We start from the raw sequence: 26,535 nt of genomic DNA, 5'->3' as shown, positions 1-26,535 counted from the left end.
CTTTAGAGGTTGCAGAAGGTCCAGTTGTCAGTTTTCAGACCATATGCTACACACTGCAACAAGTTGATTTTCAGCACCTTCGTTCCACAAGGAAGCCTCTTCTGAAGCTGGTTTACCAGAAAACCTGCAAACAGTTTGTCAAATATGACCTGTCCAAGAGCATGAATTACTGAAACCATGTTCTGTAGTCTGATGAGACTAAGATAAACTTGTTTGGCTCAGATGATGTCCAGCATGTGTGGTGACTCTCTAGTGAGCAGTACCAAGAAAATTTTGTCTTGCCTAGAGTCAAGCATGGTGGTGGTAGTATCTGAGGCTGCATAAATGCTGCTGGTACTGGGGAGCTGCGGTTCCTTGGCTTGGATTCCAACATGTCCTGTGACATTCTGAAGCAGAACATGATACCCTCTCTTCAGAAACTGGGCCAAACAGCAGTTTTCCTACATGAAAATGACCCCACCACCAAGATGACAACTGCCTTGCTGAAAGTGAACATGATGGAGTGGCTAATTATGTCTCCTGATTTGAACCCTATTAAGCACATGTGTAGCATCCTCAAGCGGAAGGTGGAGAAGCACCATGTGTCTAACATCCAACAGCTCTGTGATGTCATTATGGAGAATCCCAGCAACGACCTCTGCAGCTCTTATGAATTCCATGATCAGGAGGATTAAGGCAGTGCTGATTAATAACGGTGCTCACACAAAAAATTGACACTTTGGACAAAGTTTTGACATGTTCACTTACCCTAACCCTAGGGTATACTTACTTTTGTTGCCAGCTATTTAGACAATATTGGTTATATTATTGACCTGACTTATATGTTGAGTTATTTTTAGAGTGCAGAAAATCTGTACTGTTATACAAACTGCACATTAACTACACTTATATATCTCCAAGTTTCATTTCTATAGTATTGTCTCTTGAGAACATATAATAAAATGGTTGATGAAATATGAGGGGTGTACTCACTTTTGTGAAATATTGTATGAAGTTATTAAGTAATGTTAAATAATTGTCTGCAGATATGTAAACTGTTTCTGGTGAATCTTTTTAATAAATCATTATACTTGTTTCATAAAGACATACAGATCTGATATTTTTAATGACGTTCTCTTTTCTACATTACAACAGGGTTTCCCCGGCCCTTCAGGGCCTCCAGGACTTCCGGGATCCGTAGGCGATCCAGGTGAAAGGGTGCGTTTGTAGACTCATTAGTATGTTTTTAGTGTGTTAAAGGTATATTGTCTAACAAACTGTTTATGAGTGTTGTTATAGGACTATGTTTGACCACCCAAATGATACAATTTAAAGCAAAGGCATTCATAATTAATTTAAAATCAACGTTGTGAGCATGTCTTTAATTAAGTGTAATTTACAGTAATAAATATTAGTGTATGAGTTTAGGTCATATTTTAAAATTTTATACCTCTAACCTCTTCTTCTAGGGTCCAACTGGGAAAGCAGGTCTGCCCGGAGCTGATGGAGTTCCTGGACCTCCTGGCTCATCTGTCATGCTTCCGGTATGGCAATAAATACAGTTTTAACATAAATAGCTAATACAGTCTTACATAATTGACTGACTACATGTTTGGGTAAAATGCATGAAAACATATCTTAACACTTTGTTCAAATGTCAGCTATTTAGATTCTCTTTTGTTAGCCATTTCAAGCTGTTAATGCACATTTTTATACAAAAAATGTCTAAAAAATATTTTCCAACAGTTCCGCTTTGGACAAAGTGGTGGCGAAAAAGGTCCCATTGCCTCCGCACAGGAGGCCCATGTTCAGGCCATTCTGTCTCAAGCTCGGGTACGTAGATCACATGAGGGATGAATAAAAGCAGTGATAGTTAGTAATAACAAGGGGGAAGTATACTTAAGTGAAAGTATAATGTGTTAAGATTTTAATTATCTGTGCAAAAAAATCTGTACTTAAAAATAAACTGAAATAAATGGATTCTGATTTGGTGCTAAACAAATTGAGAATTAAAACTTGACGGTATTGTGTGATAATTTAGCCCACATTCTTTTTAAGAAAAAGTCTGAAACTGACTGAAGCCAGTTAGCTGTTTATCCCCAGTATCGCCATCCTGCCACTCTTGGGGCCTTGAGCAAGGCCCTTAACCCTCTGGTTGCTTCTAATAAGAAAGAATTTCTTTTTTTAAATTTAAAACTTCAAAAGAAAAGTTTTCAAAAGAAATTGCTTTTATTATTTTTTTTTATAAAAAATTAAACACAAGAACACTATCTTTATATTTGTCTCTATCTTTTTAAATTAAAGACGAAGGGGGCTGATTTGTTCCTCAGCATCCTGGTATATTTGTATATACAGTATTTCCTTGGCTGAATTGTTTATTTTAAATTTTTTTTCTCTGTAGTCAGCTTTGATGGGTCCACCTGGGCCGATGGGCTTTACTGGAAGAACTGGACCTGTGGTATGAAAATCCAGTCATATGAAAATAATTTATTTGTGTTTCATGACACACCGCATGTATGTATGTATTCACTATAATGTTTGCAAATGAATGAACAGATACAGGACCTATGGTAAACATTCTTCTATTCTGTAATGGTTTCTAGGGAGAACCTGGAAGCAATGGTCTGAAGGGAGAGAGTGGAGATCCTGGACCACAGGTTTTACTATTTATCATTAATATTAATCATTAACTATTAATAGTCATGTTTGTATGTGTGGATGTAGTTTTTAGTATTTTGCCTCTAAATAGTTTTTTATTCTGCAGGGTCCCAGAGGTCCTCACGGGTTAACTGGACCCCCTGGTAAAGCTGGTAGAAGAGTAAGTAACCATCAGTGAGCTGATCTACAGCATCAACTGGACTGATGTTGTGTGATTAAATATGTCTACTCTCCTGTTTGTTAATTCTCTCTGTGTTGTTCCAGGGCAGAGCTGGTGCTGATGGTGCTCGTGGAATGCCAGGAGAGCCTGGATTTAAGGTCATTCATTAGTTCTGTACTCATTTTATTCTTGAGGATTATCATAAATTATTATGTATGTGCAATGGCTCTTGTGTGAAAGGTTATTTCTGTGGTGTTCCATGTGTCTGGTTTAGGGAGACCGTGGTTTTGATGGGCTGCCTGGTCTGCCAGGAGATAAAGGTCATCGGGTGAGTACTTGAATCTCAGGATCTCATGAATAATCATAATATGTTAAACCACTGCATGCATAAAGACCACCTGTATTATGTAGGACCCCTTTTACTTAACTTTCATATGAACTCCTCACTGTCCTGCTAGAATTCAGCAGAGCACTCGTTCCGCCACCAGACTTCACAACTGCTTTCTTCATGAGGCAGATATATTATTTCACTCTTAACCAAACCTGTCCCTCTATCCAACTGTAGGATGTTTATGAACTATGTTTGTCTACTGAGAAATTAAAGAGAATATTTGCTCACACTAGTGTTAAAATCTCAAGTAAAAATATCAAAGAATTCACACATGTTGCTATACTGAATATCAGCATGGCTGGGATTGCTCCATGGTCCCACAGAAGCCATAGTCCATTCCATATACAGTACTTAATCTCATACTATTTTTATAGAGAACATTTAATTTTATTTTTTCCAGGGAAATTCTGGCATAATGGGACCACCAGGACCCCAAGGAGAGGATGGAGAGAGAGTAAGTGGTGCTACTATACTGTGACTAATAGATTGTAGGTCCTAAAATAAGGAAATTGCTAACTCACATAAATAACCCTGTGTTATTGACATACTTTAAAATCTCCTTAAAAACATAATGTATGTATAAAAATAATAGGTTCATTAGTTGGTCGAAATCGATAAATGCTTTAATGTAAATCTGGTGCTAATTTTTCTCTTGCTTTCTTACTTTTTTTAGGGAGATGATGGAGATGTTGGACCCAGAGGACTCCCAGGTGAACCTGTAAGTGCTTTTGTCCTATCAAAACACATTATTGTCCTGCATCATACATGGCATGTGTAGCTGTATGATGAATTGTGTTTCAGTAAATCGGACATTACTTAATGCTTGTTAGGTTTCATGAATGATTTGTTACTAATCCATACACTCTTTGTCCCTCTTGTTCTCCAGGGGCCTCGTGGCTTGCTGGGGCCAAAGGGTCCCTCAGGAGTCCCTGGACCTCCAGTAAGAATTCAGTTTACACACACGAAAGATTAATTACAAGAACAACAAAAAACATCCCTGGAATCATTTGCATATATGTTCAATATGTAGCATCAGTATATGACAGTACTCTGATATGTAAAGTCATTCAAATTTATTTAAATCTTTCTTTATCTTTATTGGCCTACATAGACACTGTTCAAGAAAAACACTCAAAGTAGCATCTTTTCCTGTTATATTTATAATAAATATACACAAAACGTATGAACATTACTAAATGCATTTTTTATTGTATTCCTTCTACTTTTTATGTATATTTTTTTATATTTTATTCTCTTTAAACCTCTTTAAGGGTGTGCGGGGAAGCGACGGACCTCATGGGCCAAAAGGAAACTTGGTTAGTAAAAGTCTATATGTACTTGTTCTTTTTTTACTGATTTGCTTTAGAACAAAATCAGACTTTCTGTCTTGTTATACCTGTTTGTTTATGTTTAATAGGGCCCACAAGGAGAGCCAGGTCCTCCAGGCCAGCAGGGGGCTTCAGGAACACAGGTTAATATGAATTTAATAATCACAATCAAGAACATTATTGACATTATATACATTTACTATTCAACATTTACTGTTATCTGGAACTGAATCTGAGGAGAATCTTTTGAGAAAAATTTCTTTCATAAATGATGAATGTAGAATCATTTAAAAATGAGGAAAACTAAATATGTAAGAATGTGCAAGATTGATCATATTTTTACGATTCATTTACATAAATATAACCATCCGTTATTTTCATTATGCTACATGATAACTGGTTATAAAAATGGTGAGATCAACACATAATAAACCAGGATATTACATACATTAACCTTTCTGTCATTAAACTTCATCAAAATGTTTTTTAATGCATGTTTAACCATTTTTTTATTACTTAATAAAAGATTATTACATTTATAAATTTGCTGTATCATTAATTTTTTCATAATGTGAACAAAAAAAAGCCACACCATCTAATATTATATATTAAAAAAAGTAAAATGAACATTTTAGTGATTAATGAAAGAAAAGAAAAAAAGGAAAGATAAAATGTAAAATGATTGTAGAATTGCACTGCTTGCACACAGATGGTCACACTACATATATTTTCTAATTTCTATGGAAATTTAAAATGACATATAATTCAAATACACATGCACATTAGAGGCACTATCTGTGTATTCTGACTTATTATGGATTTATTCATTTTTGGTCTGCACCACTTAATAAACTAATATATTTTGTGATTTACAGGGAATGCCTGGTCCTCAAGGTGCTAATGGTCCTCCAGGAGAGAAGGTAAAACTCACAGAATGTCATCCTCAGTTTTAGACAATGTCATGGTAATTATAAAGAATTAGATTAAATGTGTAGATTTAAAAAAGTGTAAAATTAGGTTTTTTTTGTATGCTTTTTTAGGGACCTACAGGAAAGCCAGGTCTGCCAGGCATGCCCGGAGCTGATGGTCCTCCTGTAAGGGTTACTTTTCTTCCTCTTTTGAGATATTTATGATTTGCTTCAATAATCAATAATCAATAATTAGCATGCAGATTCATTGTTACAGCCATTAATAAAAAAAGATAAGGCTGAGATCTCCAACTGTTGCTTTAGGTATATATTAATATTATATTATATTTAAAGAAAATCCTCTTTTCATCCAGGGTCATCCAGGAAAGGAAGGCCCCGGGGGAACGAAAGGAAATCAGGTCAGTCTTTGTTACTGTGCATATTTAAGTGAAAATGACTTTAGAACATTATATAATATTTATTACAACTCTATATATATCCACAATCTGTCACTTGGTCTGGGTTAAAAATTCTACTGGATCCTGGTCACATTGCTCAATGTGTGTTTCTGTAACAGTAACAACACGACTCGGACATGTTTAATGTTGAAGTGCTCACTCTCGATAAGAATGTTATCGTTTTTATAGAAGTAGCTGATACACACAGGGATCAATATTAGGCACACTGCTGAGGAAATGACTGTTTGTAGCTGCAATGACTTTAGAGGCAAATAGCAATGAGGCATCATTTTAAACTGTTTAAACTGTTTAGCCCGGATAAATGGGGAGGGTTGCGTTAGGAAGGGCATCCAGCATAAAAGCATGTGCCAAATCAAACGTGCGGAGGATCCGCTGTGGCGACCCCTAATGGGAGAAGTCGAAAGAAAGTTACTGCTCCAAATGAATGGAATTAATCCCTGATCTATAAACACTGTTCTTTCCCTGCAGCTTCTTTTGTTTTAATAACTTAAAGTCAAGGAAACCAAATAAATGCAGCAGTAGTCTTTAAATCTGTGGAGCATTTGCCATATACATTCTGAAATACATGATTTTTGTGGTGGGCTTTTAGAATTATTATACATTGTAAACACAAGCTTTTAATTTTAAGTTCATTTTAAATGACTACTTTTATGCATAGAAAGATTCATAAATAGTGAATAGTATCTCACATATTGACTTTTATAGTCTTTGGTACTTGTATATTGCTCCACCCAGGTCAGTTTGGGTTCAGTCTGGTTCCTCAAAGTTTCTCTCTAATACCATCTCAGTAGGAATTTTCCATGAAATTGTTGACACTGACTTAATTAATAGGGATAAACATTTCAGGATAAACTTATAAGGATTAATGTATGGCGCTAAAAATGTATGTTTGTAATTTATTTCTGTAAAGCCGCTTTAGGACAAAGTGTTAATTTTTAAATGTAATAAAAATGAAAATATTGCTGAGGATGGAGCCACCAGGAAGGAGGAAAAGAGGAAGGCCAAGGAGGAGGTTTATGGATGTGGTGAGGGAAGACATGCAGGTAGTTGGTGTAAAAGAGGCAGATGTAGAGGACAGGGGGGTATGGAGACGGATGATCCGCTGTGGCGCCCCCTAATGAGAGCAGCCGAAAGAAGAAGAAGAAGAAGAAAATTTAAAATATAAATAAAGCTGAAAATTGAATTTATTGTCCACTCATACACAAACACACGCAAATGAACACACACCAAATGATGTAATCATTTTGTCATTATATCCTCAGGGTCCTAATGGTCCTCAGGGTGCTGTTGGCTATCCTGGTCCTCGTGGAATTAAGGTGAGACTCATTTCTACTATTTGAATTAAACTTTTAATGATTGAAAAATCTTAATTTATGAAAAAACATTTTTCCCCCAGGGGATTCAAGGGATCCGTGGTCTAAAGGGTCATAAGGGAGAAAAGGTAAATATTTTGTGAGTTTGTGTGCATGTGTGTTTTATATTGGAGTTGTGTTTAAAATGATGAGATGTCGTAATAGCTCTGTGTAAGAAGCCTCAAAGAAAGCACTGAACATCTGATCTACTAGATTAAATGTGTTAGCTGTATGTGATGATTGTACTGTTTATCGTGTGATAGGGAGAAGAAGGTTTTCCTGGAATCAAAGGAGATTTCGGTTCTAAAGGAGAAAGGGTAACGGCCAACTCATGAAAATGTTATCCACATTTTGATAATGAATCATACATCATTAATTAAGACGATTTCTGTATGTATAGGGTGAGGTCGGAGTGCCAGGTCTCAGAGGAGAGGACGGGCCTGAGGGTCCAAAAGGACGTGTTGGTCCTCCTGGTGAGATTGGACCACTTGGGCTGGTTGGAGAAGGTGAGCCTGTCTGATCTGTAATATCAAAACACATTTGTTTATATTTATTTATCAGTACACACAGTAGTAGTAGTAGTAGTAGTAGTAGTAGTGTGTATCTTTGCTATAGCTTTATTGTGCATCCTACTTTGTTTTTAACTATGATGTTCAAATCCAAACTGTGAAATCCTAGGGTAAACTCGGTGTGCCCGGGCTACCTGGCTATCCTGGAAGACAAGGACCTAAGGTGAAATATATCTTAATTATCTTTTGCATTTCACAGTGTGCAAAGACTAAGAAAGAAAAAGGGGCATTATTAAGTGAATAATGTCTGCACATCAGAAATATAAGTCCACACACTGACTGGAAAAATATAGTGTCTCCATTTTCCAATTACCAAATGTTTTAAGTATATTGATTGTTGTATTATTGTTGTTTTTACTGCCTAATCATATTAGCTTTTCTGTTTGAACAAGGCTATATACAACATCTTTAAAACAAGCAACTAAACTGTATGTTGAATGAATTTATTAGCTGGAATCTAAGGAGACCATCCAGTCATGTATTTGATTATAAAACAAATATTTTTTATGTTTCAGGGCTCACTCGGTTTCCCAGGATTCCCTGGTGCAAATGGAGAGAAAGGTGCAAGGGTGAGGATTACAACACTACAACACTACATGTCATAAAAGTATTTTAAAATTTTGCTTTCAAAACAATGAATTATGCACCTGTGTGTTCCTATTCTTAATCAATATCAAAATAGTATCCAGTTTATTATTATTATTATTATTATTATTATTATTATTATTATTATTATTATTATTATTATTATTATTAATCAATCACATTTTACTATTACTATACTGTTTTGTTTCTGCAGGGTCTGATCGGTAAAGCTGGGCCAAGAGGACTGAGAGGACCGACGGTATGTTTTTTTCTGTTATATTTTGTTCAAAATGTAACATTTTTAGCTTAATTAATAAAATCTGCTACAGTTTTATATATAAATACTACTAAAAATAAAAAAAGCCATTTAGCATTAAGTGCACAAAGTGTGAAGAGAAACAGAATATTTTTGGCAGAGCATGACTTTCTTTATCAAATGTTTTAGGTAGACTTAATAAATCTTTATGAATCTATATAAACTTTTATGAACCTTTTTAAACCTTTAAGTAAATCTTTACAAAAATAAAAATTTCACAATTTAACAGCAATGTGGTGTAAATGTTAATTTGTGATATTTTGATCACCAAAACACACATGACATAAACAACTGATGGTGTAATTGTGTTTTTCAGGGACCCAGAGGACAGAGAGGACCTCGTGGTTCTACCGGAAAATCGGGTGCTAAGGTACATTTTAATGCGATTATTCTCTACAGCTTGCATTATTACATTTTAATGTACTGAACAATTATTTAATTGAATTTTAGGGTTCATCTGGTAGTGATGGCCCTCCTGGACCACTAGGCGAGAGGGTAGGTGTTATTTATTTATTTATTTATTTATTTATTTATTTATTTATTTATAATATTGAGTTACTTTAATTTAGTCTAAATAATACTTATTGTATATTTTCTTTTTTTAATACATTTGTGTGTTTTTATGTTCTGTTTTAGGGATTACCTGGAACTCAAGGAGTAAACGGATTTCCTGGACCAAAAGGACCTCCTGTATGAGAAATCTTTCCTATTTAATTATTAGAAAATATATCATTTGCTTTTGAATGTTTTTGATATGCACAGCCTCCATTTTTCAAACTAAAATAATAAGGAAATCAATTCAACAATTTGACGCATTTCAATGCAAACATAACCTGAGAGGCATGCAGAGGGGGTGGATTTTTAATTTCCAAATATTTTCTTGTTGATAATTTCTTGTTTCTTGTTTATATATGTAAAATAGATTTTAAGTAGATTGCACAATTATTGCACAATTTGCACAAAAAGAAAATAATATTTTGTGCAGAACTTGAGCTATAATGTTCATAAATGGTCATCATATTTAACCTCCACAAAAACCTTAAACAAGCAAACTTACGTGTTTCATTTTACTGTTTATATTTTTTAATTAAAATATATTTTTTTTATTTTCTTTAATGGCAATCATTTTTAAGTATGACTGTCATAAACATATTTTGAAGCAACATTATAATCAGGACTGTTTAATAATGCTGTAAACACTCATAGCACTTCAAATCAATTCTTTTAATTTCCAAATTCATTTGTGATATTCTTTTTAATATTCATATTTGTTCTGTTATCCGAATGCATTCTTTTTATTATTTTAAAATTGGAAATCTCTGTTCTTTGAAGGGGCCTCCAGGAAAAGATGGACTGCCTGGACACCCTGGACAGAGAGGAGAAGTTGTAAGTAGTTGTTACTCAGAAGATTAAATCCTACACATCTGCTCCACAGATTTTTTTTGCTAGTAGCTGACCAGTAATCCATAGTTTATTTTTGGTTAAATTTCCTGAATCGTTTTTTCCATAGGGGTTTCAAGGCAAGTCTGGACCTCCTGGGCCACCTGGAGTTGTTGGACCTCAGGTAAGGTTTATTTAGCCTTTATGTACTAAACATACATCCATATGTTTTAATGAGTTAATGAGTTTGTTACATATTTATAACAGTATAAAATATAACATATAACAGTACTTTGTATAATGAATAAGTTATAACTGGGTCTATGATTACTATTCTGTAACACATTAGACAAGTCTTAGCATAATTTGTGGCATGTGTTGAATTTGGGCTTCTTTTATAACAAAAGAAAAAATTCTTAGAAATTAATGACCCACTAGCCCCAGTTACCCAGTATAAAATATTATGGTGGATGTGTAAAACCGTAGGACTATTTTTAATGCTTTGTGGTCATTTGAGTTAAGTACAAGGATACTGGTAAGAGGTTATTAAGAATTGGCTAACAACAGTCTCCTTCAGTGTTCCACACTTTCTATATCAGTCTTTAGATTTAAATCAGGTACCTGTAGACTGACCTGAAGAGAACGTTCACACTGGACAATTAAATATATAAGGAAGCATGAAGGAGTGATCCAAAATCCTCTACAAGTAGCCTCAACATTGTTAGAGATTATAGAAATAGATCCATTGCTATTATTTTCTATAATTGTAAATTTAAATTAAATCAAACTGTACAGCCTCCCCATATACACTGCATTCAGAAAGCATTCAGACCACCTTCACTTTTTTAATTTGTTACATTGCAGCCTGATACTAGAATGCTTTAATGTGATTGTTTTACTGATATACTCAGTACCCCATACTGACAAATTCAATGTAATTCATTTTTATTTGTATAGCACTTTTAACAATGAACATTGTCTCAAAGCAGATTTACACAGATAATGTGGTGATTAAAAGTGAATATGTTCTTTATAAGTAAGTTTGTCCCTAATGAGCAAGCCGGTGGCGACTGTGGCAAAGAAAAACTCCCTGAGATGGCATAAGGAAGAAACCTTGAGAGGAACCAGACTCAAAACGGAACCCATCCTCATCCGGGTTGCACCGAATGTCCATTTATTGCAGATATACGCTGTTGCGGGGTGCAGTGATGATGATCAGAAGCGAAAAGTGGTCCTGAGTCAGTGTAGCAGACTGTTGACATTAACTACAGTCAAAATCCATCCTCAAAGCGCCTGTTCTTACTCTGTAATTTCATTGAACCATCCAAAGCATTGATGAGAAACCTTCCCCAGCTGCACAGAGTGGCCTTCAAATGTAGAGGACACTATCCAGAGGCAGGCCTGGACAAAGTGGGAAGATCTGTGGAGGGAAGAGCGGCAGGAACAGTGGTCACTGGTACCTCAGGAGCAAGAGCTCAGGACATTTAAAGAGTTGTCCCTAAGCCAATCCTGTCTTGTCTTCGCTGTGTGCTTAGGGATGTTTGTTATATATGAAGGTGAACCTTTGACTCAGAATGAGGTCCTGAGAACTGTGATATCTCTGTACTTTGCTCCATTCAGCTTTTCCTTAACTCTGTCCTGTTGCCCAGTCTCTGCTGCAAAACAACACCCCCACAGCATGATGTTGCCACCATCATGCTTCACTATTAAGATGATTTTGGGCAGGTGGTGAGCGGTGCCAGGTTTCCTCCAGTTTCTCTTTTAGATACATTTAGTGTTAAGGTCAAGTTGTTAACTCTTGGTTTCATCAGAGCAGATAATCTTGTTCCACACACTCTGAGAGTCCTACAGGTTCCTGTAGGCAAACTTTAAGTGAGATTCCATTGGTTTTGCTCCAAGGGGAAGTTTGTTAAAGCAAAGGGTCTGAATATTAATGTAGATGTAATATTTCAGTTTAGTTTTGTTCTTTTATTACAAACATTTCTGGAATTCTATTTTTACTTTTCCAATATGGGGTACTGAGTATAAATTGTAGCATTCAGCAAAATAGAGCAAAATAAAAAAATTGTAATGGGGTCTGAATACTTTCTGAATGCAAAGTATTATTTATTATATAGACACATTTCCCTATTCACCTAAAATTTCAATTCTGTCTGTCAGAAGAAAAGCACTACAAATGTATTTTATTGTCAGGCTAGCTAATTGGATTTGTGCACATCAGCTAATCACAGTACCTATACTGGCTATACATTTTGCTTGAGGAAATATTTATAGCATATATATATATATATATATATATATATATATATATATATATATATATTTAATTTGTAATTGTTTGTTTTGGATGCTTTCAGGAGCTATAAGTATATTTTTTTATTTTTCAAATATCATTATTCTTTTATATCTAGGGTCCTTCTGGAGATACAGGCCCACTGGGAGAAAGAGGCCACAGTGGACCCCCTGGACCACCAGGTGAGCAAGGCCTTCCTGGCCCTTCAGGTAAGGAAGGAACCAAAGGAGATCCTGGTCCTCCTGGTGGCCCAGGAAAAGATGGACCTCCTGGATTGAGAGGCTTTCCTGGAGAGAGAGGACTCCCTGGAACCCCAGTAAGAAAATTCACAAGAAGGAAACTGTGCATGGTCATGAGTGCTCATGTCTCATAATTAATTGTGTTTGCTTTAATGTTTGCTACAGTACATGGTAACTGTATGACAACTGAATCATCATTGTTGTGCGACTAATGTAATAAGCTATTTATTTTCTGAACAGGGTATTGGTGGACTGAAAGGAAATGAAGGCCCGGCCGGACCCCCTGGGCCTGCTGTTAGTATTTTAAATTAAAACACAACAATTGACACAAATTGATTATAATGTATGTGTGTTTTTAGTAACTTAAACTAACTTCTTGTGTAGGGCTCACCAGGTGAGAGAGGCTCTGCAGGCACAGCTGGCCCAATTGGCCCCCCTGGAAGACCTGGACCCCAGGGACCCCCTGGAGCTGCAGGAGAAAAAGGAGTTCCTGTAAGTGTCTAGCTCAGTTTGATTGAAATTGAATTATCCATGTTAAAATATTAATAAGTTAAAATGCTAAGCCAGTGATGGGATTTTATTCTTTTTACAGGGAGAGAAAGGCCCGATTGGCCCAGCTGGTCGTGATGGCATTCAGGGCCCAGTTGGGCTTCCAGGCCCTGCTGGACCTGCTGGTGTTACAGGAGAGGATGGTGACAAAGTCAGGGACCAATTCAACTCTACTCATAATCAAAATCATTAGTCCCTGGCTTCAGTGGCTGTTTGTGCTTAAAATTATGTGATTTAACTTCTGCCAGGGTGAGGTTGGAGAGCATGGGCATAAGGGCGGAAAGGGAGCCAAGGGAGAACAAGTAAGTAAATATACATCTGTAATATTTAGGGGGGCAAGCACCCCAAGGTGTCTAGGCACATTATTGGAAATGTATGTTTTATTAATTCTTGTTTCTATTATTCCATATAGGAGTCCAAAGAATACTTTACAACTTTTATAATAAAATTTGCTACCTTCAGTGCAATTTTGAGATCATAATCAGAATACTTTATCAAACCCATGGGAAAATTGTTAGGTTGCAGTTACTCACAGTACAATTTAAGTAAAGTGAAATAAGATAAAATAACAATAAAATATAAGAAGAATAAAATAAAACAAAAAGCTATATATTAAGTATAGATGCTGTACAATCAATGAATTTCTACTTATTTTGTACGAAAATGTGTATCAGTATTGTAACAGTTTGCAGAATAAAATCTGACTACAATTATGTAGATATATTTCCCCCTCAAGAACATTGGTGCTACCAATAAGGCAAATATGGACATATACTTTCATTAATACCTGCACCAAGACCTCATGGAAACTTTCACATTTCTCTAATTCAGGGCATTTGTTACCACATTTAAATGCATGTATTTATCTGATTATTATAGCTGGTCAGTTTTGCACATAGTTTAATCTAATGCATGTTTCTTTCCCTCTTTTTGTAATCATTGATCATTTGTACCTTGATAGGGTCCTCCTGGTCCACCTGGGCCAATAGGCTCTGTTGGACAGCCTGGTGCTCCTGTAAGCATACCTTATAATCTAATTTACCTAATTAAAAATCCAACATGTAATTGTATTTGATTACCATAGGAAGTCTCATTTTTATTATGATCTCATACCTTCATTATTATTATTAGGGTGCTGATGGTGAAACAGGTGCCAGAGGTCAGCAGGGTGCATTCGGTGCTAAAGGAGATGAAGGAACAAGAGGATTTCCCGGTCCTCCAGGTCCTATTGGGCTACAGGTATCAAACTAAATAACAAGAGCACTAACATTAAACAAAATGTATGCAGGAATACTATGAGACTTTTTTTTTTTAATCTAGGGATTGCCAGGCTCAGCAGGAGAAAAGGGTGAAACAGGAGATGTTGGACCACTGGTGAGTGTTTGCTGTTAATGACAATAGATAGGATTGTAAAAGCCGACATTGCTTTATGTATTGTATTCATTTCCTTATACATTTTCATATTTTGTGAGGCTAGACTGTGAAAGTGAAATGCATTTAATTGGAATTAAATTAAACATGATTTTACACAGAGTACCTTATAATCTTATAAAAACAATGTTCTGACTGCATAAATATTCTCCCCCAGGCAGTAGTCACATGCTGAATGGAGTACTGTACTTCTGTGTGCAATATGTCACATGATCTCAGTAGAGCTACACATAAAAACACACCTAAATACAGCATCATGAAGATTGCAGAGAAAGTCCCAGAAAATAAACATCCCACAAAATGATTTTAAAACCATTATTAAAACTGGAAATCATATGGCAGGGGCATGACTCCAGAGAAGTCTGATCGACCCCCAAAAAAAGGTGGTAGACCAGACACTCAAAAAAGGATTAAAGAAAGGGTGGTGAAAAGAGAAATATGCTAATATGACTTTGGCATTTTATATAAATAAAATGTATTTTTATACCTTCAAATATTATACGTATATAATTTAAACACCTAGTGAAGTCTATTTATGTTCTAGGTGCTCCAAACAAAAAAATATTATTTATTTATATATGAAAAGAGAGAGAGAGAGAGAGAGAGAGAGAGAGAGAGATAGATAGATAGATAGATAGATAGATAGATAGATAGATAGATAGATAGATAGATAGATAGATAGATAGATAGATAGATAGATAGATAGATAAAGTGAGAGAGAACATGTTTATAGGTCAATATTTATACAAGGTGCTGAACATTTGTGTCTCCTGTTTTGAATTCCAGAATTGTTCCTTTATTGTGGCTTTTTTGTTCTACTTCTTAGGGTCCTCCTGGACCTCCTGGACCACGAGGCCCAGCAGGTGCTAATGGTGCTGATGTAAGTCATCTGAAATATAAAATTTTGTACTACAGTTTTAAATTGGTCTAACAAACGCATTATCATTAACACATGTCCTTTGGTAATCAGGGTCCCCAAGGTCCCCCTGGCGGTTTGGGTAACCCAGGTCCACCTGGAGAGAAGGTAAACATAAAAAATGAATTGATTTGTAAAGTGTGATAACACCGATGATATGTCTTTATTATGCTATGATGATGTGTAATGTGTAATGATGCGTCATTGACAGGGTGAACCGGGTGAATCTGGACCACCTGGTGTTGGTGGAGAGCCAGGAAAGAAGGTGAACATTTTTGCAAATTCATAACTGTTTAAATTATGTTGCTCATAATATAAAAGGCTCCTAGAGAGGAACATTGAACCCAAAATTCTCCGTTCTTAAATACTAAATCTTCTATATCCTCTCGTACTAATCATAAATATTCATTATAAATCCTCCTTTTATGATACAATTGACTTTTTTCGTCATGCAATTTGATTGGCTAATGGCAGGGCCCCAGAGGAGAACGTGGTGAAAAAGGTGAAGCTGGCCAGCCAGGTACTTCTGGTCCTGCAGGTGGAAAGGGACCCACTGGAGATGATGGACCTAAAGGAAATCCTGTAAGTCTGAATCAGCCTTACAGTTAATTATACATTTCTTTTACGAGTGTGTTGTGACATATTGGTTTCTCTTTAAGGGTCCTGTCGGGTTCCCTGGTGATCCTGGTCCTCCTGGAGAAGTTGGGCCTAGAGTGAGTGCACATTACATTTTCATCTGTCCTCCAGAGATTTATTTTATTTTATTTGATTGAACTGTAGGTATAATTCCAAACTTTACTTAATCTTGTTTTTTTTTTAAGGGCCAAGATGGAGCAAAAGGAGACAGAGGAGAGGATGGCGAACAAGGAGAATCAGTAAGTGGTCCAATTGTATCCAAATGTATAGAAAATAAATATTTTTAAATGGATTGTCATGTTAACCATTAAATACTTGACTAGCTCTGCAGTGTAGAAAAAGCTACATTGTTTTTATAAAAAAATATTATATTACACAATTTATTATATTAAGCTATTTCAAAGAAAAGTGGAAAGCTCTTCAAGCCAAGTCAAGTCAAGAGCTTTTATTGTTATTTCTACTATACATAGTTGTACACGGTATACAGTAAAAATGAGACAACGTTCCTCCGGAACCCTGGTGCTACACTAAACAACATAGAGCTACAACACAACACAAAGCTACATAAAGTGCATCAAGTGCAACCAGTGCAAACAGTGCAGACAAAAAAAAGTACAGACAGACAGTGCAGACAGACAACACAAGACAACACAAGGCAAGACAAAAAAAACAAATAGTGCCAACCAGACATTTTTTTAACATGATAGGGCATAGGTAAAGAGGGAAAGAGCAAAATAGGGGTGGACACCAGAACAGAACATGGGGTTTTTCCAACAGTGTATATTAAACACTCCGAAAGCTTTAAATCACTAACCCTTAAAAACACTGGTCAATAAAGGAAAAGAACGACCAATGGATGATGCTTCCTCGATAACTTTTGCAGATTTCAAGGTTAAAAGTGTCATTGTTTGGTGGGATTCAAACATCCCAGATTATTTTATTACAACTATGGCATTTGGCAGAAGCCTTGATTCAATGTGATGTACAAAGGGCTTTGAAGACTCCATCCATAAATACATACTATCACTAGATCAATAGGACACATACTAAGAATAATAGCAGTCTAGAATTTAGAGAGAGAAAATAGTTAGAAAGTAAGTTATAAAGGAATTAGTTAGAAATGGTATTGTCATTTTTCTCTACCTTTTGAACAGTAAAATGTTTTTTTATTAATATTTTAATAATATTAATTATATGATTATTTCAGGGGTCGCCAGGACCTTCTGGTGAAAACGGACCACCTGGGCCTACAGGAAAAAGGGTATGCATATACTTAACGTATCTATTATTTTTAAAAGAAATAATATAATGAAATAAAAAGCAGATAACAATTTTTTTTTATTGGTTTTGTTTTTCTGTGATGAGAAACCGAGATACAAGAAATGCCTAATATTGGCCATTCATGCAATTTTAATACATCTAGATGATCAATATGGGTATTTGATGTTTGTGTAATTGTTTTTTTAACTGTTTAAAAGGGGCCAGCAGGCACAAGAGGACCTGAAGGCCGTGAAGGAGAGAAGGGCAGCAAGGTAAAGAACATTTATTTATAATAATTATTTATCATGATCCTTTTGTGCTATTGTGCTTTTCATTAACATGCTTAATAGTTTGATTAGTTGGATAGCATTATAATAAAACTGATGAGACTGTTCACCAAATAGAACTATTCACAGTTTTTAAATTTAAGTACTAATAAATCTCTCCCCATTTTTATTTATTTAAAATCTCCAGGGAAATTCAGGAGCTCCTGGAGCTCCAGGGAAGACAGGTCCTGTCGGGCCTCAAGGTCCTCCTGGAAAGCCAGGAACAGAGGGTCTGAGAGGACTCCCCGGTTCAGTGGTACGTTTGCAGCTTCCCTACCTTACTGCCCATATACTAATATATTTTGATTTATGCTGAATCTTCACCAACACACCTTCTCATGCTGCAAACGAGGTTCATCCCTGCACATTTGTGATTAATTCACATTTGTTCATGTCTAGGGAGAGCAAGGTGCTCCTGGCCAAACAGGTGATAAAGGACCATCTGGACCTGTGGTAAGGCTTTCACTTTTCTAAAGTTAAAAATGACAGGCATTGGTCATGTATTTTGCATACTTTAACACTTATTTTAAACCCAAACATTTCTACCAAATAATATTTGTTAGTGAATTTATAAAAAATGCTACACTCTCCTTACCCTTCACAGGGTCCTGCAGGGCTTCCAGGTCTGCGTGGTGACTTTGGTGCGAAGGGTGAAAAGGGACATTCAGGTATGATTGGTCTGATTGGACCTCCAGGTGAGCAGGGCGAAAAGGGAGACAGAGGATTGCCTGGACCTTATGGATCAGCTGGGTCCAAGGGAGAAACTGTAAGTTGTCTAATGTTGCCTCTAATAGTCCCTAAACATCATACAGCTTATAAACTTTATGTTCCTCATACACATCATATATCTCACAAACAACATCCACATCATATACCACATACACCTTGCATAACCCAACACTTCAAACACTTTATATACCTCATATACTTCATATACTGCATATACCTTATAGACCTCACACCTCATATACCTCTGTATATTGTATAACGTGTATGCTTCATATAACACATATAGCATATAACTTATTCACTTCATATACCCTTAAAAACCTAACACCTTATATACAGCATATCATTTATATACCTTATAAACCTCAAAAACCTTACACCTTACATATCATATATAACTTATACACCTTTATAATGCATATGATTTATACACTCCATATACTATACTGTTTTTACCTTACGCTATATATATATATATATATATATATATATATATATATATATATATATATATATATATATATATATATATATATATATATATATATATATATATATATATATATATATATATATATATATATATATATATATATATATATATATATATATATATATATATATAGAATTGTCAGTTTTATTCAGTAATCACATGTTACATTTCATTATCCTGCCTGCTGTGTTCCAGGGGATGTCTGGTGGAACTGGTCCTCTGGGCCCTTCTGGTCCTCCTGGTTTGCCTGTGAGTATCACTTGGCAAAACTTTGATTATATTCGGTACATATATTGGTGAAGAGTTCAATTTGTACAATCTCTTCATAAATTCCACAGGGCCAAAGAGGTGTCAAGGGAACAAAAGGTGCTATGGTGAGCGTAACTGCTAATATTATATATTTTGTAAAGTTAGAGATGACACCTATTTAAAGTTGTGTTACATCAAGTAATGCCATGAAACCTTTGCTGTGTTACAGGGAGGTGGAGGTCCCAAAGGAGAGAAAGGTGTACAAGGGCCTCCAGGACCGCCTGTAAGTTCAAATAGTGGTATTGAGTATATATATATATATATGTGTGTGTGTGTGTGTGTGTGTGTATGGATGGATGGATGGATGGATGGATGGATGGATGGATGGATGGATGGATGGATGGATAGATAGATAGATAGATAGATAGATAGATAGATAGATAGATAGATAGATAGATAGATAGATAGATAGATAGATAGATAGATAGATAGATAGATAACACATAACCTTTGTACATTTATTCCAAACTGTTATTACCAACTGTTATGATTTTCTTTTAGGGACCTCCTGGTGATGTCATCCAGCCCCTACCTTTTACAATCCCGAAAAAGTCCAAGCGCTCCATTGATGCCAGTAAGATGTTCTCTCCTAATGACGAGGCTTCCCCAGGTGATGCCACAGGTCCCGGATTTTTCACTGGCAACGAAGACATGGAGGAGATTTTGGGATCTCTGAACTCACTTCAGGCCGAGATTGAGAGCATGCGTTTCCCGCTTGGAACAAAGGAAAGCCCGGCCCGCACGTGCCACGACCTCCATCTGAGTCAGTCAGAATACAAAGATGGTATGATGATTACATTTTAGTTCTTGCTGCACTTAGTAAATACTGATTTCATTTGCTCATGCAGAAAAAAATAATATACCAACAATTGGTAGCCCTGTCTCACATGCCTTTTCTCTGTACAGGTGAATACTGGATCGATCCAAACCAGGGCTGTGCTCGCGACTCTTTTAAGGTCTACTGCAACTTTACAGCAGGTGGAGAGACATGCCTCTATCCCAGCAAGGAAGTGGAGAATGTGAGTGCATTCAAGGGCATTTACCTGTGGGAAAAAATATTATTTTTACATTAAATTTTCATCAAATGTCTACATTAATGTCAGTGATAAGTGATAAGTGATCTGTGTTTGTTGCCTTCCACAAATCTCTCAGGTAAAGATGAAGTCTTGGCCAAATGAGAAGCCTGAGTCATGGTATAGCCAGTTTTCTAAAGGAAGCCAGGTAAGAAATCCCTTGTCTCTAGGTGGAATTTGAATGATCTAAGTACATATTTCAGTTCATCATCAAAATTCCACTTTAAGATTAGAAGAAAGTTGCAATACACTGGTCGATAAATGTACCAAGACAATGCCACAAAAGATTATTGCAGAGAATAGACGTTATACAAAAATCCACTTAAAATCCACTTAATTAAATAAGGCATGATATATAACAAAAATCAGTGTAGTTATTAAACAATCCTATTTTACTGGGAAAATTATAACTTTCAAATTTGAACATGATCAGTCTTTCATCTCTAGAGAGACCATTATTTGAACACTACTCTGCTGGTGATCCAATCACATTTTTCATGGTCAAGCCAGATAATCTGATCCCATGTTGCCTGAGTCTCCTTCCAGTGTCATGGCAGCTCAGAGTTGCGGTTATGACATTCTTTATTTCCATCTTTAGCAATAGATTTATTGACATGCTATTTAAAATTTTTAATATAAATCTTGAAGCACACCCTGATATATAATTTTTGTTTAAGGTATCTTCTCTAAAACTGCTTTATTCTTAGCTTATTTAGGCATATCTTACATTTTTGGAAAACCCATGTATCATACCCTAGTCCAGTTAGTGGAGATCAACTTGAGGACAACAAGGCAGTGATCTAAATTTAATTTTGAATGAATTTCTGAGAAAAAAATGTATATGAACTTAATCATGCCCCACACATGTGCTCAATCATTTTAAATAATTTATCCTCCACCCTACAAGAATTAATTGGCATGGCATCCCAGCTAATGATTTACAAACGTTTCTATTGTGTTAGAATTTGGTTTCCATAAAAACAATAAACCATATGCCATAATCCATCATTAGGCAAATGATCTCAATTCAGTTCTATTTAGTTTTATTTGTATAGCACTTTTAACAAGCAACTTTACAGAGACAAAGAGGTTATAAAGTTTGAATGTGTAAGTTTAGTGTCTATACGTTTGTTCCAAATGAGCGAGGAAGTAGCAACTGTGGCAAGAAAAAAACTGCCTTAGATGGTATGAGAAACAAACCTCGAGAGGAACCAGACTCATCTTTATTAATGAATTTACATTAATTCCAGTTCCAGTACTGTTCAGTGATGGGATGCTTAGAACTGTTCATGCAAACTCCACTTGTAAGCAATTGTAGTAGACTGTTGATACCGGTATTAATTCCATCCTCATATGCTCTGTGTTAGCTGGATTTAGAAGCAAAGACTTGTAACCTTTGGCACAAAGCCTTGTGTTTGGTGTTATTATATTATTATATCCAAAATGTGCAAACCTCCTCAGACTTTGGGACCCAACCTTCTCTTTATGTGAATATTTGCAACCAGTCCTGAATTTACTGTACAGCCATTTAAGTAAATCAAATTCAAGTTTTGTTTTGCTACCAATGAAAACTTTTAGTTATTTAACTCCAAACTGAAGTTGACCTTGTTCATGTGAATTTTTTCCCCCCCACAGCTTTATTATGTGGATATAAATGACGATCCTGTGGGAGTGGTGCAGCTGGGATTCCTGCGGTTGCTCAGCATTCAAGCTCGTCAGAGCTTCACCTATCACTGCCACCACTCAGTAGCCTGGACTGATAACACTGCTGAGAACAGATATCAGAGAGCACTGCGCTTCCTGGCTGCTAATGAGGAGGAGCTTAGTTACGAGACCAGTCCTTATATCAAGGCACTTGTTGATGGCTGCTCTGTAAGTTTGCTCTATTTACATAATATAAAAAATACAAATAATATTGCTCTGGTTTTTGCAAAAGAAAATGTGAAAAAATTAGAGAAAATTTTTGTCTATTCAGGAATATGATTGGTCAATAAATCCGTGTATAATCTGTTAGAATTATAAAAGGAAATTACTCTGTGTGAGTGCAAATGCAAAGCCTACGGTCCCTGCTGCGTCGGCATTTGTTTTGGCATCAAAACATCTTCATAAAGAAATTGCACTGAATACCAAAAAGAAAAATTAATTAATGTAAATTATTCATAAATAATTCTCTCCTTTTCTATTTTTAGTATCGTAAAGGCTATGGTAGGACGGTTCTGGAGATAAACACACCTCAAGTTGAGCAACTTCCTCTAAAGGACATCAAGATCACAGACTTTGGGGAGACCAGTCAGAAGTTTGGTTTTGAAGTTGGACCTGTCTGTTTCCTGGGATAAATTTACAGACATGCCGAGAACGAAAAATAACAAAACAAAGGAAATACAAAATTAGACACACAGATGAGACGCAATAACTTGGATTCATTCGAATATGCATTTATATGGCATGGATGTATGCCAGAATAAATACATGATTAAAGACTATCTGAGATGTGGACACACACACACACACACACACACACACACACACACGCACACACACACACATTGTGAAGTCATTGTGAAGCAAAGGAAGTAGAAATGAAGAGAAAAAAACAACTCCAGCTTGAGGGTGAGATGAGATAGACGGAGAGAAAAGAAAACCGTCTAGATGGTGAAAAACCAAGTCAAGCTCGAAATGTGATGAGGATATTTTCAAGAAGAATGTTGTGGAACAAACTGAAGACCCGTTGGAGGAACTTCTACAGCGAACTTCTTCTGCATTTTACATCGCCTTCCTCCTTCTCTTTCCTTCTCTCCTTCCGGTACCTTCTCCAGGTGTCCTACTCTACCTCCGAGCTTCAACCTTCACATCCACAATCTCATCAAATCCCTGTGTGATCGTGCTCACTCCATATGAAGTCATTATTTTGAAGGTAAAATAAATAAAAAAATCGTGTTTCCATACTGTAATAAAGCCATGTGGCAACATTTTGTACTGTCCCCCCTCCCCCTTTTTTGTTTCCAATATACGCAGTGGATATGTCTAAACTGCATTGCCGTGCTGTACATGCCTTGTAGATTGATTAAAGCTAGAGTTTTCAAGTTATGTCGACAAACCCTTGGACCCAGTATTAAGAATACCCCCCCTCTCTCCCAAAAAAAAAAAAAAAACAGAGACACGCTGGTTTGTAGCTATAACAAGCTACGAGCTAGCTTAGCTTACTAAGCATGGGCCGTTTGTCGTTATATAAAACAAACGGTATTTTGTTGTGCTTTAAAGCCAAATTTCCTCTGTGCTGTAAAGATCAAGAACATCCTCTGAATGAATCAGTTCACCATCACTAACCCTCACTCCTGCTCGTGGTGGAAAAATGTGAATTAGAAAGCATTTGTATAGAAATATTTGATTGTATTTATTTTTCGAAAAGGTCATTAAAAACAAGGTGATCGAGCAGACCGAACACTTTTGCAGTACGAAATAAAAATGTGGTGCTTTTTCTTTTCACCTGTTTTAACCTGTTTACACTACCGTTCTGTGTTCACATGACGGGTTGCTTATAGATCACAGTGTACATCCCAGTACCAATCCCAGTCCAGGAGAATGTACCTCACGACATTAAAACATTAAAACAGTTGAACAACTGAAAAGTGTAAAAATATTAAAATCCTTTTTTATTTGATGGTTCTGGAAAAGACAAACCATTGCCTATGTGTTTTTTTGTTTTTTTTGGGTTTTTTTGTTGTTGTGATTGATTGTTTTTTTTTCAGAGATTTTCTACAGTAAAGAGATTAGTTTAGTTTTGTGTTGCCGAAAAGATAATACATTTATAACCAACCCAGTCTCACAAAAAAAAGGTTTGTATGCATAGATACACCCCTCTCTAAAGAAGGGCTCTAATGCTTTTCATGCATTCTGAGTTATACACACTGTTGCATTCTCATGCTAAACATGTTTTTTATGATTTGGATGTATGACAGAGTATTTCTGTGACAAATACACTACTTCCAGGTTCGTATACGTTTCAGAAGGTTTTCGAGTATGGCCCTACATGACATCATTAGGGGCAGAACTCCTTGTTATGGGCTCTTCTCCTGAAAGAGCTTGCACACAGCATCCGGAGAGAGAACAAGAGCATGTGTATCGCCATGCTGGAACATCTCCATCTGTTTTTGGATGTGAGGGAAGGAGAACTTTGTGCAGTACCATATAGACACGTCCTGCTTTAGAAGTCTTTGTTGTTGATGGTACATAAATAATTGTAGCACCTTTTGAAGTATATTAAGTGTAATACATTTTGCGTGAAAAGTTTTTTATATGTAAGTTTTGCCAACTTCGAGCTTCTCTATACTGAAAAAAGTTTACTTTTTCCCCAAAAGTTATAAGCTGTTGATTCATAATGGATATGCAACAAAATGAGTGAAAACCTGCAGGACCTGAGATGTTCAGGATTCCTTTACTGCTAAAATGATATCTAAATAATAATCCACAGTGACATGTCCAGGATGAACATTGTCCCAAAGCAACTTTACAGAGATGTAAAGGTTATAAAGGTATAAATGAATGCATAGGTTTTGTGCCTATTAGTTTGTTCCTTATAAGTTTCTCCCTAATGAGCAAGCCAGTAGCAACTGTACCAAGAGAAAAATCCCTGAAGGAAGAAACATTGAGAGAAATGAGAATAAAAATGGGAACCCATCCTCATTAATGCATGAGGTGGAGATGAATTCCCATCTGAAGTGAAGCTGAGTGCATTAAAATGGTATAACACACACAAAGCAGTGGATTCTCCAACTTATACCATGGTCACGTAGCAGCATTGACATGTTAAATCTGTCGATGATGTTTTCAATGTAAAATGGTTAATGGATAAAAATAGAAGTTTCTTATATTTATATATATATCTTATAATGTTATATCTTATATACAGATCTAGAATTTTGCTGCTGTAAATTATATACAGAGATAAAGTAGATGAATGGGTTATAATAAAGTATTAGTGAAAAAGATACAGTTATGTGAGTCCGTGCCACATAATAATGATGCTGTTAGTGTTGACTTTTCATTATATAACAGTGGTTCTTAATGTGTGGGGCCCCCAAATTCATCTTCATTTATGATTTTCTCTATTAAAAATGAAGCTCATACACTCAAAGCAACCACAAGAAAACAATTAGGCCATTAATGCAAGTAAATTAAAACATCGACCGTAAGAGACTACCCAACACAACTACACTTTTATTTTCTCTAGTTTTAAACTGGATGCTATTTAACATTACATTGATATTTTGATAAACCAACATTTTTTTAACTTTAAGTATTTCATTATTATTTTTTGGGGTGTTGGAGGACAGGTGGGGCTTGAAATCCAAATAACCCTATAAAGTGGGGAATGGCAGAAAAAGTTTGAGAACCACTAATATAACATTTTCTTCTCCAGGTCCAGTCTTGCCTCGGCAGACTGTACAAAGCTGGAGCTGTATGTTACTACTATTACAGGACATTAAATTTATCATCAAAACCTAACCCTGACGTAACCTAACTACCTGCGTGTTCACTGGTTTGTACGCACACCTTCCTTTCAGCCAATCAGATTTCAAAGTTCAGACTGACGATAATATGAATACAGTATATCAGTTTGTGGTGCTGATGCTGGGTTGGCGAGAAGGTCCTTCACTCTCGAAGCAGTCGCAGTGTAGTTAAACGGAACTATCATTCATGTAAAATAACTGTCATTTTCAGGATTACTTGTGCTGTGAGACATGTTGGACTCCAAACTGTAGGACATAAAGACGTGTGGTCAACAATGCTTAGACGAACCGATCTGTACCAGGACTTTCACCACACCAGCACACTGCTCTAGGGTGACAACAGTTGGTCAACCGCTGTTTTTCTGCCAAATCACAGATGTGCAGTGGTTAGTCAAGTTGCCATGACCTCCATTATGGCGCAAAGCTACCAAGTTCACATGATCTCCCAATTCTGATGTTCCGATAAAGCTGTTTTCTGGATTTTTTTAAGCAGCATACACATGGCGTGTGCTCAAATATCCAATCAGAAGCGGCTGACACATTTTCGATAACACCACAGTGCTGAATAATAGCCCAAATATTTATATTCATGGTTTATTTTTAAGCAAGTGGTCTGTCTTATTGCAATACCAATTAAAATGTGGTAATTAACAAACAAAAAGCACA

The 26,535-nt window shown here is 36.0% G+C and overlaps 1 protein-coding gene across 1 annotated transcript in view; it reads left to right on the top strand.

Annotated features, from left to right (window-relative positions):
• The window catches only part of col11a2 (collagen, type XI, alpha 2), a 54,743-nt gene extending 30,760 nt beyond the window's left edge, over window positions 1–23,983 (top strand). The window contains exons 11-65 of the mRNA XM_046843701.1: window positions 1,135–1,197; window positions 1,449–1,523; window positions 1,726–1,812; window positions 2,381–2,437; window positions 2,583–2,636; window positions 2,744–2,797; window positions 2,902–2,955; window positions 3,072–3,125; window positions 3,589–3,642; window positions 3,862–3,906; window positions 4,075–4,128; window positions 4,460–4,504; window positions 4,606–4,659; window positions 5,392–5,436; window positions 5,557–5,610; window positions 5,799–5,843; window positions 7,166–7,219; window positions 7,300–7,344; window positions 7,519–7,572; window positions 7,656–7,769; window positions 7,934–7,987; window positions 8,340–8,393; window positions 8,624–8,668; window positions 9,042–9,095; window positions 9,176–9,220; window positions 9,362–9,415; window positions 10,058–10,111; window positions 10,236–10,289; window positions 12,517–12,714; window positions 12,878–12,931; window positions 13,022–13,129; window positions 13,230–13,337; window positions 13,435–13,488; window positions 14,148–14,201; window positions 14,318–14,425; window positions 14,507–14,560; window positions 15,444–15,497; window positions 15,588–15,641; window positions 15,745–15,798; window positions 16,008–16,115; window positions 16,193–16,246; window positions 16,355–16,408; window positions 17,377–17,430; window positions 17,648–17,701; window positions 17,904–18,011; window positions 18,155–18,208; window positions 18,360–18,521; window positions 19,173–19,226; window positions 19,316–19,351; window positions 19,456–19,509; window positions 19,788–20,070; window positions 20,193–20,305; window positions 20,439–20,507; window positions 21,995–22,231; window positions 22,549–23,983. Coding sequence (XP_046699657.1) covers window positions 1,135–1,197; window positions 1,449–1,523; window positions 1,726–1,812; window positions 2,381–2,437; window positions 2,583–2,636; window positions 2,744–2,797; window positions 2,902–2,955; window positions 3,072–3,125; window positions 3,589–3,642; window positions 3,862–3,906; window positions 4,075–4,128; window positions 4,460–4,504; window positions 4,606–4,659; window positions 5,392–5,436; window positions 5,557–5,610; window positions 5,799–5,843; window positions 7,166–7,219; window positions 7,300–7,344; window positions 7,519–7,572; window positions 7,656–7,769; window positions 7,934–7,987; window positions 8,340–8,393; window positions 8,624–8,668; window positions 9,042–9,095; window positions 9,176–9,220; window positions 9,362–9,415; window positions 10,058–10,111; window positions 10,236–10,289; window positions 12,517–12,714; window positions 12,878–12,931; window positions 13,022–13,129; window positions 13,230–13,337; window positions 13,435–13,488; window positions 14,148–14,201; window positions 14,318–14,425; window positions 14,507–14,560; window positions 15,444–15,497; window positions 15,588–15,641; window positions 15,745–15,798; window positions 16,008–16,115; window positions 16,193–16,246; window positions 16,355–16,408; window positions 17,377–17,430; window positions 17,648–17,701; window positions 17,904–18,011; window positions 18,155–18,208; window positions 18,360–18,521; window positions 19,173–19,226; window positions 19,316–19,351; window positions 19,456–19,509; window positions 19,788–20,070; window positions 20,193–20,305; window positions 20,439–20,507; window positions 21,995–22,231; window positions 22,549–22,695 — 4,116 coding nt within the window. The 3' untranslated portion in view covers window positions 22,696–23,983. The remainder of the gene's footprint in view (window positions 1–1,134; window positions 1,198–1,448; window positions 1,524–1,725; window positions 1,813–2,380; window positions 2,438–2,582; window positions 2,637–2,743; window positions 2,798–2,901; window positions 2,956–3,071; window positions 3,126–3,588; window positions 3,643–3,861; window positions 3,907–4,074; window positions 4,129–4,459; window positions 4,505–4,605; window positions 4,660–5,391; window positions 5,437–5,556; window positions 5,611–5,798; window positions 5,844–7,165; window positions 7,220–7,299; window positions 7,345–7,518; window positions 7,573–7,655; window positions 7,770–7,933; window positions 7,988–8,339; window positions 8,394–8,623; window positions 8,669–9,041; window positions 9,096–9,175; window positions 9,221–9,361; window positions 9,416–10,057; window positions 10,112–10,235; window positions 10,290–12,516; window positions 12,715–12,877; window positions 12,932–13,021; window positions 13,130–13,229; window positions 13,338–13,434; window positions 13,489–14,147; window positions 14,202–14,317; window positions 14,426–14,506; window positions 14,561–15,443; window positions 15,498–15,587; window positions 15,642–15,744; window positions 15,799–16,007; window positions 16,116–16,192; window positions 16,247–16,354; window positions 16,409–17,376; window positions 17,431–17,647; window positions 17,702–17,903; window positions 18,012–18,154; window positions 18,209–18,359; window positions 18,522–19,172; window positions 19,227–19,315; window positions 19,352–19,455; window positions 19,510–19,787; window positions 20,071–20,192; window positions 20,306–20,438; window positions 20,508–21,994; window positions 22,232–22,548) is intronic.
• The last annotated feature ends 2,552 nt before the right edge of the window (window positions 23,984–26,535 follow it).

This window comes from Silurus meridionalis, chromosome 29 (assembly GCF_014805685.1).
Source record: "Silurus meridionalis isolate SWU-2019-XX chromosome 29, ASM1480568v1, whole genome shotgun sequence".
In the NCBI taxonomy this organism is placed as follows: domain Eukaryota; kingdom Metazoa; phylum Chordata; class Actinopteri; order Siluriformes; family Siluridae; genus Silurus; species Silurus meridionalis.
This window is presented reverse-complemented; position numbering and strand designations above follow the sequence as displayed.